Here is a 16531-nt window from a genome sequence, read left to right as displayed (position 1 = left end):
TGCTCTTCAAATTCAAACTAAACTCTTTGGAGTGAGGAGCCTCAACCCTGTACTGCCCCAGGGTTAGCCCAGGAAGGATACAGGGGAAGCTTCAGAGAACACCAGATAATTGGAGGGAGTGTGGGAAGGCTCTCCAAGGTTCCAGTACTTTCTAGTTTGGTGTGCTCTTACAGCCAGATGAAAAAGAAGCAAAAGGTTATCTTGTAATAGGGAGAGGGCAGGGTGAAGCCCCAAGGGACTTTTCAAAATTGGCAATTGGGAAAGAAGGGGCCAAGGATGGATCCCCATGTTCTCATGGTCAAATGGGTTCTTTGAAATTGATTTGGTTCTAATCTGTTGACAGTATTCATTGGTAAAAGTTAGTTATTGCTGCCTTTTGATACTCTAATGAGTTTTTTTAGTCTTCATTCCTTCATCTAATTGTCAGGGTTCCCACACCCAGGACAGAGGCAGCACCATTTTCAGGAAATACTATAGTTGACAGGTAGAGAAAGTCTTGGACCCAGGTTGGATACCTTTCTCCTTCAGTTGAATCTGCTGTCCTGGTTAGAGACCACCAACAACTGACACTCACTTAACACATACTTTGCCACTCCCTGGGAAAGGTATCAGATATAGGGTCATTTTGATCCTTAAAACAGAATTATATAAAACATATGAATACTCAGGTTTTCCAGATGAGTGAGTTAACACTCAGGAAGTTGTTAATCATGTTCAGACCCACATGCTCTAGGAGGGACAATAGAGATCTAGACCAGGACTGTCAGTCTATGAGGCTGCTCTTTCTGATGTAACAAATGCCACTCAGAAGTTAGAGGGAAGCAAGTGTATAGGAGAAGATGGCTTCTGTCCTGAGTATTAATCTCTTGTAGGAATCCCTCAGCATCTGGCCCTCAGGGAGCAGAGGACATGACACATGGATACTGATGGGGGCTTGTGGGTTTCTTCTCTCTAAGATTCTTTAAACTCCTGATGGAGTGCATCAGAAAGAAGAGTAGTAAAGAATCGACCTTCAGAAGTGTGAATACACGAAGAGCTACACAGAAGGATCTTGATAATGCTGAGGAGTCAGGGAGGGCTCGGGTGAGTGAGTCCTGAAGGCCTCTGAGGGGCTGCACAGAGATGGTCCCAGGCCTGGAACTATGTAGGATGTATGTAGTACTTTGTATGAAAGGCCTCATGGCTATTCTTAGTGCTCTGTAAGTTCTTAGTATCAGCTTGTCTTTCCACTTACCTATTCAGCATTTATCTGCTACTCTTAGAGAGCTAACAAACCACATGTTTTGTTGTTTATTTTTGTCACTCATGGGGCTTGAACTCAGGCACTGTCCCTGAGTTTTTCACTCAAGGCTAGTGCTCTACCACTTTGATCCACAGCTCCACTTCCAGTTTTCTGGCAGTTAGTTGGAAATAAGAGTCTAGGTTGGCTTTAAGCAGCGATCCTCAGATCTCAGTCTCCTGAGTAGCTAGGATTACAGGTATGAGCCACCAGTGCCTAGCACCACATGTTTTTTTTAAGTCTGATGAGCAAGGCCAAGGAGGCTGCCAGACACCAATGGCCCAGATAAACCTCAGGACATCCATTTGTGCTCTTAAAGACTCCTCTGTAAAAGGCTTTCATCCGAACAGTTGGGCCTTGCCTAATAGTATGTGGAGTCTTTGAAGCTTCTGGTTGTGACTTTGTTTTGTTTTGCATTTGATTTTCTAAGGCCAGATAAACTGGGGCCCATCAGAACACTGGCAGGGACCAAACAGCTATTTTAAAACAGAGAAGTTGCTTGCTAGTGACTCAAGCCTGTAATCTTAGCTATTAAGAAGTCTGAGGGCTGGGAATGTGGCTAATAGAGTGCTTATCTAGTGTGCATGAAGCCCTGGGTTCGATTCCTCAGTACCACATAAACAGAAAAACCAGAAGTGGCACTATGGCTCAAGTGGTAGAGTCCTAGCCCTTGAGTAAAAAGAAGCTCAAGGTTAGTGCCCAGGCCCTGAGTTCAAGCCCTAGGATTGGCAAAAAAAAAAAAAAAAAAAAAAGGCTGAAATCTTAATTTGAAGCCAGCCTGGGCAGAAAAGTCTGTGAGACTCATCTCCAATTAGCCACCAAAAAAAGCAGGAAATAGAAGTGTGGCGTAAGTGTATAACGCTAGCTATGAGTTCAAGCTCAGGACCAGTGTCAAAAAAATCCCCCAAAAACCCAACACCAGAGAATTTGAAACTCAATATGAAAAGAGAAGGAGCAGAAAATCACCACTGGCAAAGGAGTCTTGGAATAACAATTCCTCTTCTGCCATCAGAGCAGGCCAGACCTGAGGACCAGTATGGCAGGTCTCTTACCAGGGACCAGCACTTTATAGGGCCAGTGTAAGCCTGCTGAGGTAGGGCACAGATTGATATACTATCTGCTTATGTGGTCACTTCTCTCTGGATGTCTCCTCTTACTAAGTGAAGGATTGGCCTAGACCACATATATTTTTGAAAACTAGTCTTGATCTTAATTCACTCAAAAGGAGAGGAGTCAAGGTCAGGAGGAAGAAGGTTTTACTGATTTTTAAAATATTTAGTATTCTACCAAAATAGCCCTTCTTCATTGCTACTTGCAATGGGACTGATTAAAAATATTTGGAACACTATTTTTTTTTAACCATCTTTTTTTTTTTAATGATTTGGTGAGTGGTAGCACTTTTTCTTTCTTTCAGTTGTGCTGGGGATCAAATCCAAGGTCTTTGCACATGCTAAGCAATTACTCTACCACTGAACTATATCCTCAGCCCCAGAGCCCCTTCCCCTTTGCCCTTCCCTTTGTTAAAGTTTAAACATGAGATACTGTATAAGTGGTGTGTGTAAGAGTAAAGACTCAAGTTTTGAAAAAAGACCTAGATTCCAGGGCTAGATGAGTAGATCCTGGGTAGGTAGGAGGTAGATAGATGATTGATGGGTAAGAAGGGTAAGAAGAAGGGTAAGAAGATGGGCAGTTTGGTAGATGATGGTAGGTGAGGTAATGATGGCTAGATGGGTAAGAAGAGGGGTTGGCGAGTAAGTGGGTGGGTGGGTGGATGGATGGATGGATGGATGGATGGATGGATGGATGGATGGATGGATGGGATGGGATGGATAAGTTGGTGGGTAGGCAAATGGATTCACCAAGCACTAAATATTAGGACTAATCATTTTGTTTTTACCTCAAACCACAGGGAGAACAGGAAGGTGATGAAGAAGAAGAGGGGAACATTGTGGATGCTGAGGCTGATGAGGGGGATACTGATGCCTCTGACACTAAACGCAAGGAGAAGCAAGAGGAAGAGGTGAGGGGGACTCAGTTGGAGGTGAAGGGGTTGTGACCATGCCTGAGGGGTTCTCCCTTAACACAAGCTGCCCCTCTGTGCCTCCTGGGAACCCACCAGAAATCTGAAGCCAGGGCTGCCCTTCATATCTGGCTAACCTTGAATATGAATCAGGTTCAAGTTTCCAGATGTCAAGCTGCCTCCTGTTTCTATCATGAAAATGTGATGTCCTTTATGTAATATCCAAACCAGTCCCTTACTCTCATAATCTCTACAAGGAAGAAGAGAAGTTAGAGAGATGGAGGGAATTCACAGGCTGAGTGGGTGAGTCAGGAAAGTGGAGGGTAAACTCCTCCTCCAAAGGGCCCCAGAAACGTCAGGAGAGAAGGTGGCAATCTCAGGTGAGAGGCTGGAAATAGGAAGACCAGCACAGAGAAGCCAGGAGTGTGGGGACCAGGCCAGACACAGCCTTTGCCAGGGGCACTTGTTCCACAGACAATGTCCAGGTGATGGCAGAGCCCTGAGTGACAGCCTGAACTCCATTTCCTGCCAGGTGGATTATGAGAGCGAGGAAGAGGAAGAGAAGGAAGAGGAGGAGGAGGAGGAGGAAACAACAGAAGAAGGGAACATCCATGGTGAAGGTGGTGCCCTTCAGGCCCATGGTTCAGATGAGGAAGTGGGCTCAGGCCTGGAAGAAGACTTGCCCCAGAAACCTCCCCGCCACCACCGGGGACCCCAGGGAGCTGAGGCTGTGCAGCGCCGGGTCCAGGCTGTGCGTGAGGCCCATTCATTCATTGAAGACTACCAGTATGACACCAAAGAAGGACTGTGGTGCCAGGTCAGTGGCCACCCCTCCAGGTCCAAGGGGTTAGTCCAGTCCACTGAATGCCCTAAAGGTAGGGGCCTGCTATAGAGCTCCCAGACTGCTGGGAAGTGGGGCCACCATGCTCCCATGCCTGCTTTTCCCATGTGCAGGCCTCTGAAAGTGGCTGTTCTTTGTATATGTGTGCGTGTGCGTGCCCATGCATGCGCGCGCACACACACACACACACACACACACACACACACACACACACACACACACACACACACACACACACACACACACACACACACACACACACACACACACACACACACACACACACACACACACAGAGTCCTGGGGCTTGAATTCAGGGCCTTGAGCTTGACTGTTCAAGGCTAGCACTCTACCACTTGATCATAGCTCCATTGCCACCTTTTTGGTGATTAATTGGAGACGAAGAGTCTCATGGACTTTGCTACCTGGACTGGCTTTGAACTGCAATCCTCAGATCTCAGCCTCTTGAGTAGCTAGGATTATAGGCATGAGCCACTGGTACCCAGCTGGCTGTTCTTGTTTTAATACCATGTCCTTTTCAGAATCTGTTTGGCTATAGACCCTTTTCCCCAAAGCACAATGCACACATATCGCCCTTAAGCCCCCTCTGAATCTCATTTTCCAAGCCTTATAGGTACTTTCCAAACAGTGGTGATGGAAGCTTTGTTCCATCACCAAGTAGGAACCCCCCCCCCCTCCTCCCACACATCCCCTGGTCACCATTTTGGAGATTGCATGGTTCCCTTAAGGAATGGTTCAGATGCCTTGACATTACAGAGAATTAGCCTTTGTCTTCCTTGGATCAATTTGGTGGTCCCATATGGTAATATAGGTAACAGGACTCACTGACAGCATCCCAGGCAAAGAAAACAAGTACTGTGGGTTTTTTGACTGAAAGGACAGTAAGACCATGTTGTGGTTGTGAAGCCACCAGTGTTCAGGTCACCCTGCCAGCTCACACAATAGGGTTCCCTTCCTCCAGCCAGGGTGTTAGTTGCGTTCAGGTTACCCTGCCACCTCACACAACGGGGTCCCCTTCCTCCAGCCAGAGTGTTACTTAATGAAAGGGCTTTGAAGGTATTCCTGGGTCTCAGCCAGAAGACCCCTATTCTGTTCACAGGGCTGGAAATAGCATCTTCTCTCCTCTGGTAGGTGACGATGAAGCTCCCTCTGATGAAGATTAACTTTGACATGAGCTCCCTGGTGGTGTCCTTGGCCCACAGTGCCATTGTTTACACAACCAAGGGCATCACTAGGTGCCTCCTGAATGAAACAACCAACAGTGAGAATGAGAAGGAACTTGTGCTGAACACAGAAGGAATCAACCTCCCAGAGCTGTTCAAATATGCTGAGGTGCGTGTCATTCTCTAGCATGTCTGCTGGCCTGACCTCCCATTATCTCTGGACACAACCCCTAGAAGCTGAGCCTCCAGCAGCTGATCGACACTAGCTCTTCCTGAACCTTCCATGCTCTAAACCAAGTGTTTGTCCCCTTGCCCACCCTCCGGGGACTCATAATGTCTATTAGTCTTGTTTAGACTTCCAGTATAAAAGCCTGCTGAACTTTAACCCAGAGTGTCATAGACACATTTGAGTACAATTTTTAACCTTGAAATGAAGACCTTCCTAGTATAGAGTTGTAAGAAATGGTTTGCCACATTGCTGGCCTGGATGCTGCTCACTGTCTGGTAAAGGAGACCCTGGCCCCAACCCAGTGTTGCTGAGGCACTGTGTTCCTGTCTCTCCTGCTCACCAGGACATCTGGTCTTTCCTCTGAGGTTCTCAGTGCTCAAGCACAAGGGTTTCCCCACAGACCACTCAGGAACTTGGGACCCTCTGACCTATTCTCCCCTAGCCTTGCACACTTGTGTCCCCACCCTTAACTGCCCCAAGCCTCTTACCAAGATCTTCCTTAGGCACATGAGCAGGAACGAGCCCACCCTTCCATAGAGCTTGGCATAGGTTGTACTCTCATGAATTCTCAACAACATGTGCCAGGCAGGCTGCCTGTCTTCACTTGTCTCCTGTGGAACATGGCTGTGGCCAGAAAAATGTCCCCTCCAGCCATAGTGCAGAGCTCCCAAACCATGGCCCCTGATGAGCCCTCACAAACCCCCATAGAAAAAAACCTGTCTCTGTTCTCTGCCCTCTGCCCTGTGGGCCCTGCAGAAGTATTTGAGGATCACTGCTGAGGGTACGCTCTCCACTTCCCAAGAGAGTGTCCATGCTAGTAAAACAGGTTACTCCATTACAAGAATAATAAAATTATATTCTCTACATTATTATAAAGAAATAATGAGGGTTGTGGATGTAGCTTAGTGGTACAGTGCCTGGCAGGCCTATTCAGGACCCTGGGTTCTACCCCCAGTACTACAAGTAAGCAGGCTCAAACAAAGAATAACAAGAAATTACTTTCTATTTAGTGAATCTGAGTTACTTCTAGTATCTGGTGGCAGCAAAAGAGACCCGAGGGTTTGGCTAGTGTGCTGCTAGTTCTTTGCCAGTAGTTTCCCCTCTAGTCCTGGGCCACCTTTCCACACTTGGTCATTAGCTGTTCTCAGCTGCCAGGCACAGGCAGAGAGTAGTGGGTGGGAGATATATGTGTTGATGGTGAGAGCCTTAGGCTCTGAAGTCAGTCCTTCTGTCCCTGCCCAGGTGCTGGACCTGCGCCGCCTCTACTCCAATGACATCCATGCCATGGCTAACACTTACGGCATCGAGGCAGCACTGCGGGTTATCGAGAAGGAGATCAAGGATGTGTTTGCCGTGTATGGTAAGAGGAGCACCACCAGCAGTGTGGCTGGTGTGGGCCTTGCATTGAGGCAGGAAGCCAAACACAGGTACAATTGAGTGTGTCTGCAGGAGACTAGAGTCTCTGAAAGCCCCTAAGAGGAAATGTGGTGGGTAACAGCCCCATCTCCATGGCTCCTGGTCTTTTCCAAGAAGCTCCCCTTTGAAGCCGGGCACGCCTGTAATCCTAGCTACTCAGGAGGCTGAGATCTGAGGATCGTGGTTCAAAGCCAGATCAGGCAGGAAAGTCCGTGAGACTCTTATCTCCAATAAACCACTAGAAAACCGGAAGTGGCGCTGTAGCTCAAGTGGTATAGTGCTCGCCTTGAGCTGAAGAGCTGAGGGATAGCGCCCAGGCCCAGAGTTCAAGCCCCACAACCAAAAAAAAGAAAAAAAGAAGCTCCCCTTTGATGACTTGGCCCCATTTTTGCCTTCAGGGTTCCAAATCCCCAGTGAAAACAGCAAGGCAAGAACTCACTTCCTGTGCTGCTAGATGGGAGTGGGAGGCAGTATGCAGGGGACAAGCGAGGTCCACAGGCAAGACATGGGTCACAGTGCTGGATGAGGACAGAATAGTACTGAGAACAGCTTCAGGGTTTGGACCCTGAGGCAGGCACTAACTTGGAGGTACCCTGGCTTATGTCAGGTGACACTCCCAGCTCATCCCCTTCCTTGTCACTGATGTTATGACCTCTGTGGCAGGCATTGCAGTCGATCCTCGCCATCTCTCCTTGGTTGCTGATTATATGTGTTTTGAGGGTGTTTACAAGCCACTGAATCGCTTCGGGATCCGGTCCAGCTCCTCCCCTCTGCAGCAGATGACGTTTGAAACCAGCTTCCAGTTTCTGAAGCAGGCCACCATGATGGGTCAGTGTGGGACAGGTGCCAGGCTTACCCTCTCCTGAGTCTGCCCTGGGCAAATAGCCCAGCCCACAGGGCACTATTCACAGCATCTTGATGCTGGTGAGATCTTGTGAGATCTTGGCAGAAGATGGGAAAGTAGCCTCTGCACTCTGAAGGAAGAAAGGGGGAGGTGGGGGCTTCCCCAATTCCAAATGAAGATGCCACACTGCAGTATCTAATGTCAGCCTCGAGGACTCAGGACTAGTTCCAGAGCCTCCCTTGCAGGGCCATCACACCACTCCTCCCTCCACCCCCTGACGTAGGCCCTTGTGTCTCTTACAGGATCCCACGATGAACTGAGGTCCCCTTCAGCCTGCCTTGTGGTGGGGAAAGTTGTCAAGGGGGGAACAGGCCTGTTTGAACTCAAGCAGCCCCTGAGATAGCCACCAAGACATTGTCTGCTCAGCCCTGAAGATCTGGGTGCCAGCTGGTTGTCCTGCCGTGTGAGTGGACTGGACTCCAAGACAGTTGACCGTGTTTTTCCAGAACACCTCAGTGACCTTGGCTTCTGGGCTAGGCTGGCAGTGTTCCCATCCTCACCCTCCACATCTCAAGGTTCCTCCATGTCCTTCAGAGGTAGCCAGACCTTCTCATGTGCTACAGGAGGAGCAAAGAAGGACAAGAAGCCCCGTGTTTACCAGAAAGACCAAGGTGGGCAGTATTTTGGTGACCCCAGGCATCTTTACAGCAGGGAAGTGAGATCTCTTTGGCTCTGAGTGGCCAGTGACTTCAGGTGGGCTTCTGATGAGCAGAAACATGAAACCTGCTGTACCTTCTCACTCCAGCCAAATCCTCAGGGTCCTCCCCAGGCTCTTTTCCTAGGCTAAGGGTCATGTAGCATAATCCTGTATCAGGCCACTTCCCTGTGCCTGAGGCAGAGCCCTATCCCTGCTGCTGTGTTGCTTTGTGTCCTAGACCAGACTGGCTCCAAGGCTAGGAGCCATGTGTCCCAGGTCCTGGTAGGTAGCTCGCTCCCTCAAACTCCAGGTTCCCCCTGGGTCTACTGGGCCAAGTTGACTGGCTTTCAGGGTTCTGCTCTCTACTTGGCACCAAGCCCGTGGCCTCCCTGAAGGCCCTGCACTGTCTGGGATCCTCCAGGTGCCCTCTCCCTGCAGCACAGCAGCAGAGAGGACTTGGACAGAGACTTTGTAAAACCAGAGCTGTTTCTATTTTTGTCTAATGTTATTTCAACTCAGGCTGAGTAATAAACATTGCTAGAACTAGCTGTTGGGAGGAAAAAAACGACTATAATTTTTTATCTTTTCCCTTGGTTTGTGGTTTCTGCATTGGAAGTTTAGAACCTAAGACTGGGATTTTCTTGGCACAGTCATATCTTGGGTCCCTCTGATGATGTGACATTTGATCTCAGCTTCTATTAACTTTCTACCTCTGACTCTCGCCCACCCCTGGGTATCCCCTTGCAACTCCGGCCCGGGAGTCAGAAGCACAAGACAAAATCCTGTGGGAAGGAGCTACGCCAATCCTGCTGGGGTGGCCTCAGGTAGGGCTGAGGTTAAAGGTATCCCATGCCAGAGGAATGTGCTAAGCATTCCTGTGCCCACACAGGAGGAAACCAGTACCCCATGATAGAGGCTGCCAGGATCAGCAGGACTTGGACACAGCGGAATAGGATGGTCTCCATGGGTGAGGGGAAGGAAAGGTTCCCATGGAACTTGCTCCCAGGGCCCATCTGCAGAGTTAGGCACTGATTGTTTGAACCCCTCATACTAGAGGTGTAACAGACTCCTCAGAGGAGATCCCAAGATAACCTAGTGATAGGGCCAGCTGGCAGAAGGAAGAATGTTTGATTCCATCGCACCAAAAAGTGCCAACGTGAAGAAGCCAGCCTAAAATAATAGCAGAACTGTGTGTAACTTCAGTCAGACTCCTGGCCTGTGCCAAGACAGGAGGTAATGGTCTTCTGCCCTTGTATATGTGTTTTTCCACCTGTCTCTTCCCTGTTGTGGATAAGTACCTCACCTGGTTTTTAAATAGATGCTCTGGAGCCTACAAATCTTGATGAGCAAAGAATCTCACTGTGGTACCCTGTTGGTACTCCTTTGAGTGGTGACTTGGTTCAGAAGGCTCTGAGGGTGGCCTCCTTGACAAGTTAGGACAACAAAATGTCTGGAGTGTTCTTTCTCTTGAGTGTGCATTTGAGTTTTTGGAAAGATCAACAAATAGGCCCAAGCCAGACTTGAGGAAGATGGATCAGGGTGCAGAATCATTTTTAATTCTAACAGATTTACATTTTCATGACAGATGTGTCCTTTTAGAACCCTGAAGTGTCAGCCAGCCACAGGTCCTAGGTACCTTTCCTTGTCTCTTCAGGAGGTGACTGCTGTGCTGGCTTGCTCATAATCCCCTTCGTAAGTTCTCACCGGAGTCACTATTGGCATCCCCTACAAATGTTTCCATGAGTCTTTGAGATATTTTTCATCCTGAATCAGGGAGTAATAGATGAAGCACCTTGTCCCATTCTGAGTCCAAAACTTGAACCTTTCTTTCTTGTGTTCATCCATTTTGTATTGCTATAGCAAAATATTTGAGATTGGAGAGTTCATAAAGGAAAGAGGTCTGTTTAGCTCACAGTTCTAGGGGGGCTACTGGCATGGCTCAAGTAGAACACCTGTCTAGCAAGTGTGAGGCCTGAAGTGCAAATCCCAGTACTGCAAAAAAAAAAAAAAAAAAAAAGGTTGGGGAGAACCTGCAATTTCAACACTGTCATACTGTAGAGGCTCTAGGGAACAAACCAAATCTGCCCTGTACCCTGCCCCCAATTATATGTTATCCATTGAGCAGTACCTCCCATTCCTTTCTCAAACTAGCTTCTAGTAACTGCCGTTCTACTCTCCCTATGAGTTGGACTTCTCTAGCTACTCCATGTAAATAGGATCATACAGTTCTCTTTTTTTTTTTCTTTCTTATTTTACTGAGTATAATGTCCTCAGGCTTCATCCATGTGTCAGGATTTCCTTCCTTTCTAAGGCTACTAACATTTCAGAAGATGGATATATCATCACATTTTGTTTATTTGTCCATTAGTGGGCATTTGCGTTACCTCCATCTCTCAACTGTTGTAAAGCACTATGAACAGAGGTGCCCACGTCTTTCGGAGGCCTTATTTTCTTTTGGATATATACCTAGAAGTAAAACTGCTGGACAGTATGCTATTCTTTTTAATTTTTTTTTGAGGATCATCCTGCCTGTTTTCCATGGTAATTGCACCATTTTACATTCCTACTAACCCAATTTCTTTCCATACATGTGGAGAATATCTCTGTCTCTTACTGTCTTCCCTTCCCTCCCCATTCCTTTCCTCCTCCTTTCCTCTCCCATCCTCCTCCTCCCCATCATTATTGTTTATTTGGCAGTACTGGGATCTGACTCAGGAGCCTCATGCTTGCTAGTCAGGTGTTCTACCATTTGAGCTACAACCCTAGCCCTGTTTCTTTTTAAAAATATCTAAATCAGGCAGCCTCAAATTTATGATCCTCCTGCCCCAAACCCAGAATTTTCCTGGAAGTTCCACTAACCCAGCCAAGGAGTAGTGTCCCTGAGATCTGAGTTAGAGAGAGAAGGGGAAGGGCTAGTTCAGCCCTGTACCTGTGCACTGGGGAGGGTGGCCTTCTCCCTCAGAGTTGTACTAAGAAGGGACCATGTCCCTCTGATTGCAAAGTCTGTCAGTAGAAAGCATCCTGGGTGGCTCAGAAAGTCTCCTTACTCCAGAAAAGTTGTTTGATTTTTATCACATTGTAAGAACAGAAGGGTTGTTGTGTGTCTGTGTGTGTGTGTGTGTGTGTTTGTTTTTTGTTTTCCACATCTTGTTTTCTGCCCATCACCTATCTTCTATAGTAGGCTCCTGGAAGGGGGACTAGGGCTGAACAGCCCATGAGGAGATGACGGCAAAGGCAGCTTTCTGACTGCACGCCCTATTCAACACTCCTTCAGCTGACTCTTTACAAACAGAAGCCCAAGCCAGGCACTTACAGCCCACACCAGGCACTGGTGGCTCACTCCTTTAATCCTCGCTACTCAGGAGGCTAAGATCTGAGGATTGTGGTTCAAACCCAGCCTAGCCAGGAAAGCCCATGAGATTCTTATCTCCAGTTAACTACCAAAAGAGTCAGAAGTGGAGCTGTGACACAAGTGGTAGAGCTCTAGCTTTAAACACAAAACTTCAAAGATAGTGCTCAGGCCCTGAGTTCAAGCCCTCAAGCCCAATACAAAAAAAAAAAAAAGCCCAATTTTTAACCAGGTTGCAGTACACTCAGCCAGTTAATTAATTACCAGCTACATGGATGAAAAAAGCACAAATGTCTATGTCCCCTTTTAATTTGCAACTTTACATGAACACAAATTTTCCAGCAAACATCCTGGTAAATGTTACTACAATAATCATACTCTGGTCTCAATATTGCAAAGCAATGATTCTTAAAATACTACTACTAGAACTTTAAATTTATTATTTTTTAGGAAAAAGTCCTTCTTAGTTTTAACGTACATTGATGAAAACAGGTGTACAAATATTTGCAAATATTCCTTTATGCAACAATGGCTGGTTCAGGGCTGGTCTTCCAAAAGCACCTATGTCAGCATTCTTAGTTTGGCAAAGTTCTCCATTAACTATAGATTTAGACTTACAGTATTGATCTTGGATTAAACTTTTCTAGTTAGACCTGAATTAAAGAATCTGTGATTCATATGCACGAACTCAAGAAACTAATCCTTCCCAAATCTAACAAACTATTCATTAAATGGGCAAGGGAGCTAGAGACTTCTCAGGCCAGGCACTGGTGGCTCATGCCTGTAATCATAGCTACTCAGGAGGCTGAGATCTGAGGATCAAGGTTCAAAGCCAACCCAGGCAGGAAAGTACTTGAGACTCTTTATCTCTAATAAACCACTATCAAACCAGAAGTGGTGCTGTGGCTCAAGCGGTAGAGTGCTCACCTTGAGCTGAAAAGCACAAGGGCAGCACCCAAGCCCAGAGTTCAAGCCCCATGACCGACAAAAAAAAAAAAAAAAAGACTTCTCAAAAGAGGTATAAATGGCAAAGAAAATCTGGGTGCTGATGGCTCATTCCTGTGGTCCTAGCTACTCAGGAGGCTGAGATCTGAGAATTGTGGTTCAAAGCCAGCCCAGGCAAGAAAGTCTGTGAGACTCTTTATCTCCAATTAACCACCAGAAAACCAGTGCTGTGGCTCAAGTGGTAGAGTGCTAGCCTTAAGCTGAAGAGCTAAGGGACAGCACCCAGGCCCAGAGAGTTCAAGCCCTATGACCAAAAAAAAAGGAAAAGAAACACTTGAAGAAATGTTAATCATCCCTGGCCATAAAGGAAATGCATATAAAAACAACTCTGAGATACTACCTTACCCCAGAATGTTCTATATACCTAAATTCAAACAACAACAAATGGGGCTGGGAAGGTGGCTCAGTGGTAGAGCACTTGTCTTGCATGCATGAGGCCCTGGGTTCGATTCCTCAGCACCACATAAGCAGGGAAAAAAAAAGCCGGAAGTGGCGCTGTGCTCAAGTGGTAGAGTGCTAGCCTTGAGCTGAAGAGCTGAGGGACAGCACTCAGACCCAGAGTTCAGGCACCATGACCGGACCCCCCAAAAAAAAACACCAAAAAAAAAACAACCATTGCTGGCAGGGATGTGTAGAAAGAGGGACCATACTTCACTGCTGGTGGGAATGTAAACTAATAAAACTACTCTGGAAAGCAGCCTGGGGGCTCCTCAGAAAATTAAACATAGACCTTCCATATGACCCAGCCATATCACTCTAGGCATCTACCATGAGCAACAGCAACCAGGATACATGCACCTGCATGTTCATTGCTGCACTGTTCACAATAGCTAAGATATGGAAACAACCCAGATGCCCCACTACAGATGAATGGACCCATAAATTGTGGTACCTATATACAATGAAATACTACACAGCCATTAGAACAAAATGATGACATTCACAGGGAAATGGATGGCAGTAGAACAAATGTTGAGCAAAATAAGCCAAGATCAAAGAGACAAACGGCACATGATCCTGACATGCGGATGTTAAATTCGAAGTGTAACAAGATATGACAACGTAAACAGGACTCTGTAAACAAAGGACCTCTTCTTAATTTATCTATTGTTTTCAATTCTTCACCCCATATATGGTATATGCATGTGCACATATGAGGGAAGCTAGGAGGAGGGCACAGAATCAGAAGGAAACGTGATAACAGACAGCAGAGGGGTCCATCAGATGCAGTGGACATTGATGAAAGTGAACCAAGCAACGCAAGGGCAGTGATGGGCGGGAGGGAATAAGATAGAAAGAGGGAATAGCTTACACTAAGCAAAAAGGAAAGAAATGTACCTATCACCCGATTTGGAAGAAATAGTTGTATTGTCAGAGTTCTTAGAGTTAACAAGCTTTGTAGACCATGATAATGACAATCCTCCTTGTGAAGGTTAAAATATGTTTGTGACTAACTAAGTATCACTATCCCACAATACTGTGAAATTTATGTAATCACTTAATAAAGAAATTTTTTAAAATCTGGCTCGTTTTCTGTTCCGACAAATTGCTGAACCAACGTTAGCCCTCCTACTTTTAGGTCTTTATTATGGGATATAATTCAACATCTTTATCATTAAGCCAGTCATTGGTTTTTCGATTACTTGCAGCTAAATGCATTCCTAACTTGCACAAAGACTTCTTAAGAATTCATTGAAACGTCCTGTAGACAGGCTTCCCCTTGTAGGGAGTCCCCATAAGAACCGTGTATGCCCAGGGCCTAAGACATCATTGACCCTTCACTTAACCTCCACTTTCCCTATTTACCATTTGCTTCCCAGGAATATTTTGAATCAATCCATCTCTCTCTCTGTACTTGATCTCCAGTGGTATCCTAGCAACTTTCTTCTTACCTCCTGCCTTTGCTACTAGAGTTGCCTCCCAATAGGTCTTACTGCTCCTGCCCTCACCCTCCTTGAAGCATCCAGAGAGAATCTTTGTAAGGTGTAAATATGATCTCAGAACCCCCATCCTTCAGATTATCCACAAATTCTCCTTGGACTCACGAGCTCTTAAATCCGTAGCATGGCATATTTGTCTCCTATTGCTACATAACAAATCACTACAGCTTAACAACTTAAAGGAACATACATGTGTAATCAAGGCTTCTGCCAGTCCAGAGTCTGTGTCAGGCCAAACTGGTCATATACTGAGCCTTCAACAAGGCTGACTACATGCTTCTCAAGCACTAAAAAAATAAAATAGGGAAGTGGTGCTGTGGCTCAAGTGATAGAGCACTACTACCCTTGAGCAAACAAAACTCGGACAGCACCCAGACCCTGACTTCAAGCCTCATGACCGACAAAAAATAAAAATAATAAAAACAAGAACAAGCTAACCCCCAAATTTGTAGATGGAAAGAGATTAATAAAGATTACAGTTGAATGAGTCTGGATATACTGAGATTATAGGCCAGTGCCAGTGGCTCAGATCTGAGGATCACAGTTTGAAGCTAGCCTGGACAGGAAAGGTTGTGAGACTCTTGTTTCCAATTAACCACCAAAAAGCCAGAAGTTGAGCTGTGGCTCAAGTGGTAGAATGCTAGTCTTGATTAAAAAACAACAAAAAACTCAGGGACAGCACCCAGCCCCAGCAAATATTCACAAAAAGGCTCAGTTAACCTTATTTAACAGTCATGCCTACCCAACTAATTTTTCTGATTAGCTTAAAGTCAACTGATTAAGGAGTTTAATTATATCTACAAAATTCCTTCAGCTTTGCTACTTATTGTATATAACAATCACAAAAACAACATCCTATCGTAGTCCAAGTCCTTCCTACACTCAAGAATGAGTGCCTAGTACAAAGTACTACTAATCACCTATTCTCACCTACCAGAAACAGGCCACAGCTTACTGCAGAGGAAGCTAGAAATAAAGTCTTTAGTTGAGCAGCTAGGAGCTCAGTTAAATCTCAGTACTGAATCTATGTATACAAGAAAAGAATGGAGAACAGATAGCAGCCCTGGCTTCGTGTCTGTATAATTCTTCTTACTTTTCCAACATACTTCTTGTCGATTGCCTCACTTGACCTCACAAGTTAAGGCATGCTGATCTTAGGAACCTCTCCTCTCCCCTCTTTTTTGTTGTTTCTGTTATTACCTTGTTGCATCTTGGTTAAAAAGTAGTTCCAGGGCTGGGAAGGTGGCTCAGTGGTAGAGCGCTTGCCTTGCATGCCTGAGGCCCTGGGTTCTATTCCTCAGCACCACATAAGCAGAAAAAAAAGCCGGAAGTGGTGCTGTGGCTCAAGTGGTAGAGCGCTAGCCTTGAGCTGAAGAGCTGAGGGACAGCACCCAGGCCTAGAGTTCAGGCCCCACGACCGGACACCCCCCCCCCCAAAAAAAGTAGTTCCATCCTGTACCATACAGTTGTGTCCCTGCTACAATGCTGCCTTCTAAGCTCATTCTCATTCTGCGCCTCAGTAGAGGCTGGTGTCCCTTGGAAATGAAACTGCTAGTAGCTGCTTTCTCCATATGCCTCAAATCCTCTTGCCCTCCTTCCTTTACAGGAGAAGGGTGTCCAGTAGGGCTTCTTCTAGATCATGATGAAAGTCCTAATAACAGGATATTTATAAGGGAAATGGCTGGAGACTAAATCCTGCTTTCCCAGAATCCTCCTTGGTCCTCATG

The 16531-nt window shown here is 46.3% G+C and overlaps 1 protein-coding gene across 1 annotated transcript in view; it reads left to right on the top strand.

Annotated features, from left to right (window-relative positions):
- Positions 1–14338, top strand: part of LOC138804706 (DNA-directed RNA polymerase I subunit RPA1) — a 74119-nt gene extending 59781 nt beyond the window's left edge. Inside the window, exons 28-34 of the mRNA XM_069989152.1 lie at positions 957–1083; positions 3189–3299; positions 3832–4116; positions 5293–5493; positions 6796–6913; positions 7633–7797; positions 8116–14338. Of these exons, the coding sequence (XP_069845253.1) occupies positions 957–1083; positions 3189–3299; positions 3832–4116; positions 5293–5493; positions 6796–6913; positions 7633–7797; positions 8116–8216 (1108 nt within the window). The 3' untranslated portion in view covers positions 8217–14338. The remainder of the gene's footprint in view (positions 1–956; positions 1084–3188; positions 3300–3831; positions 4117–5292; positions 5494–6795; positions 6914–7632; positions 7798–8115) is intronic.
- Positions 14339–16531: the final 2193 nt, after the last annotated feature.

Source organism: Dipodomys merriami, unplaced genomic scaffold (genome assembly GCF_024711535.1).
Source record: "Dipodomys merriami isolate MVZ:Mamm:240054 unplaced genomic scaffold, mDipMer1.0.p SCAF_37, whole genome shotgun sequence".
Classification (NCBI taxonomy): Eukaryota; Metazoa; Chordata; class Mammalia; order Rodentia; family Heteromyidae; genus Dipodomys; species Dipodomys merriami.
This window is presented reverse-complemented; position numbering and strand designations above follow the sequence as displayed.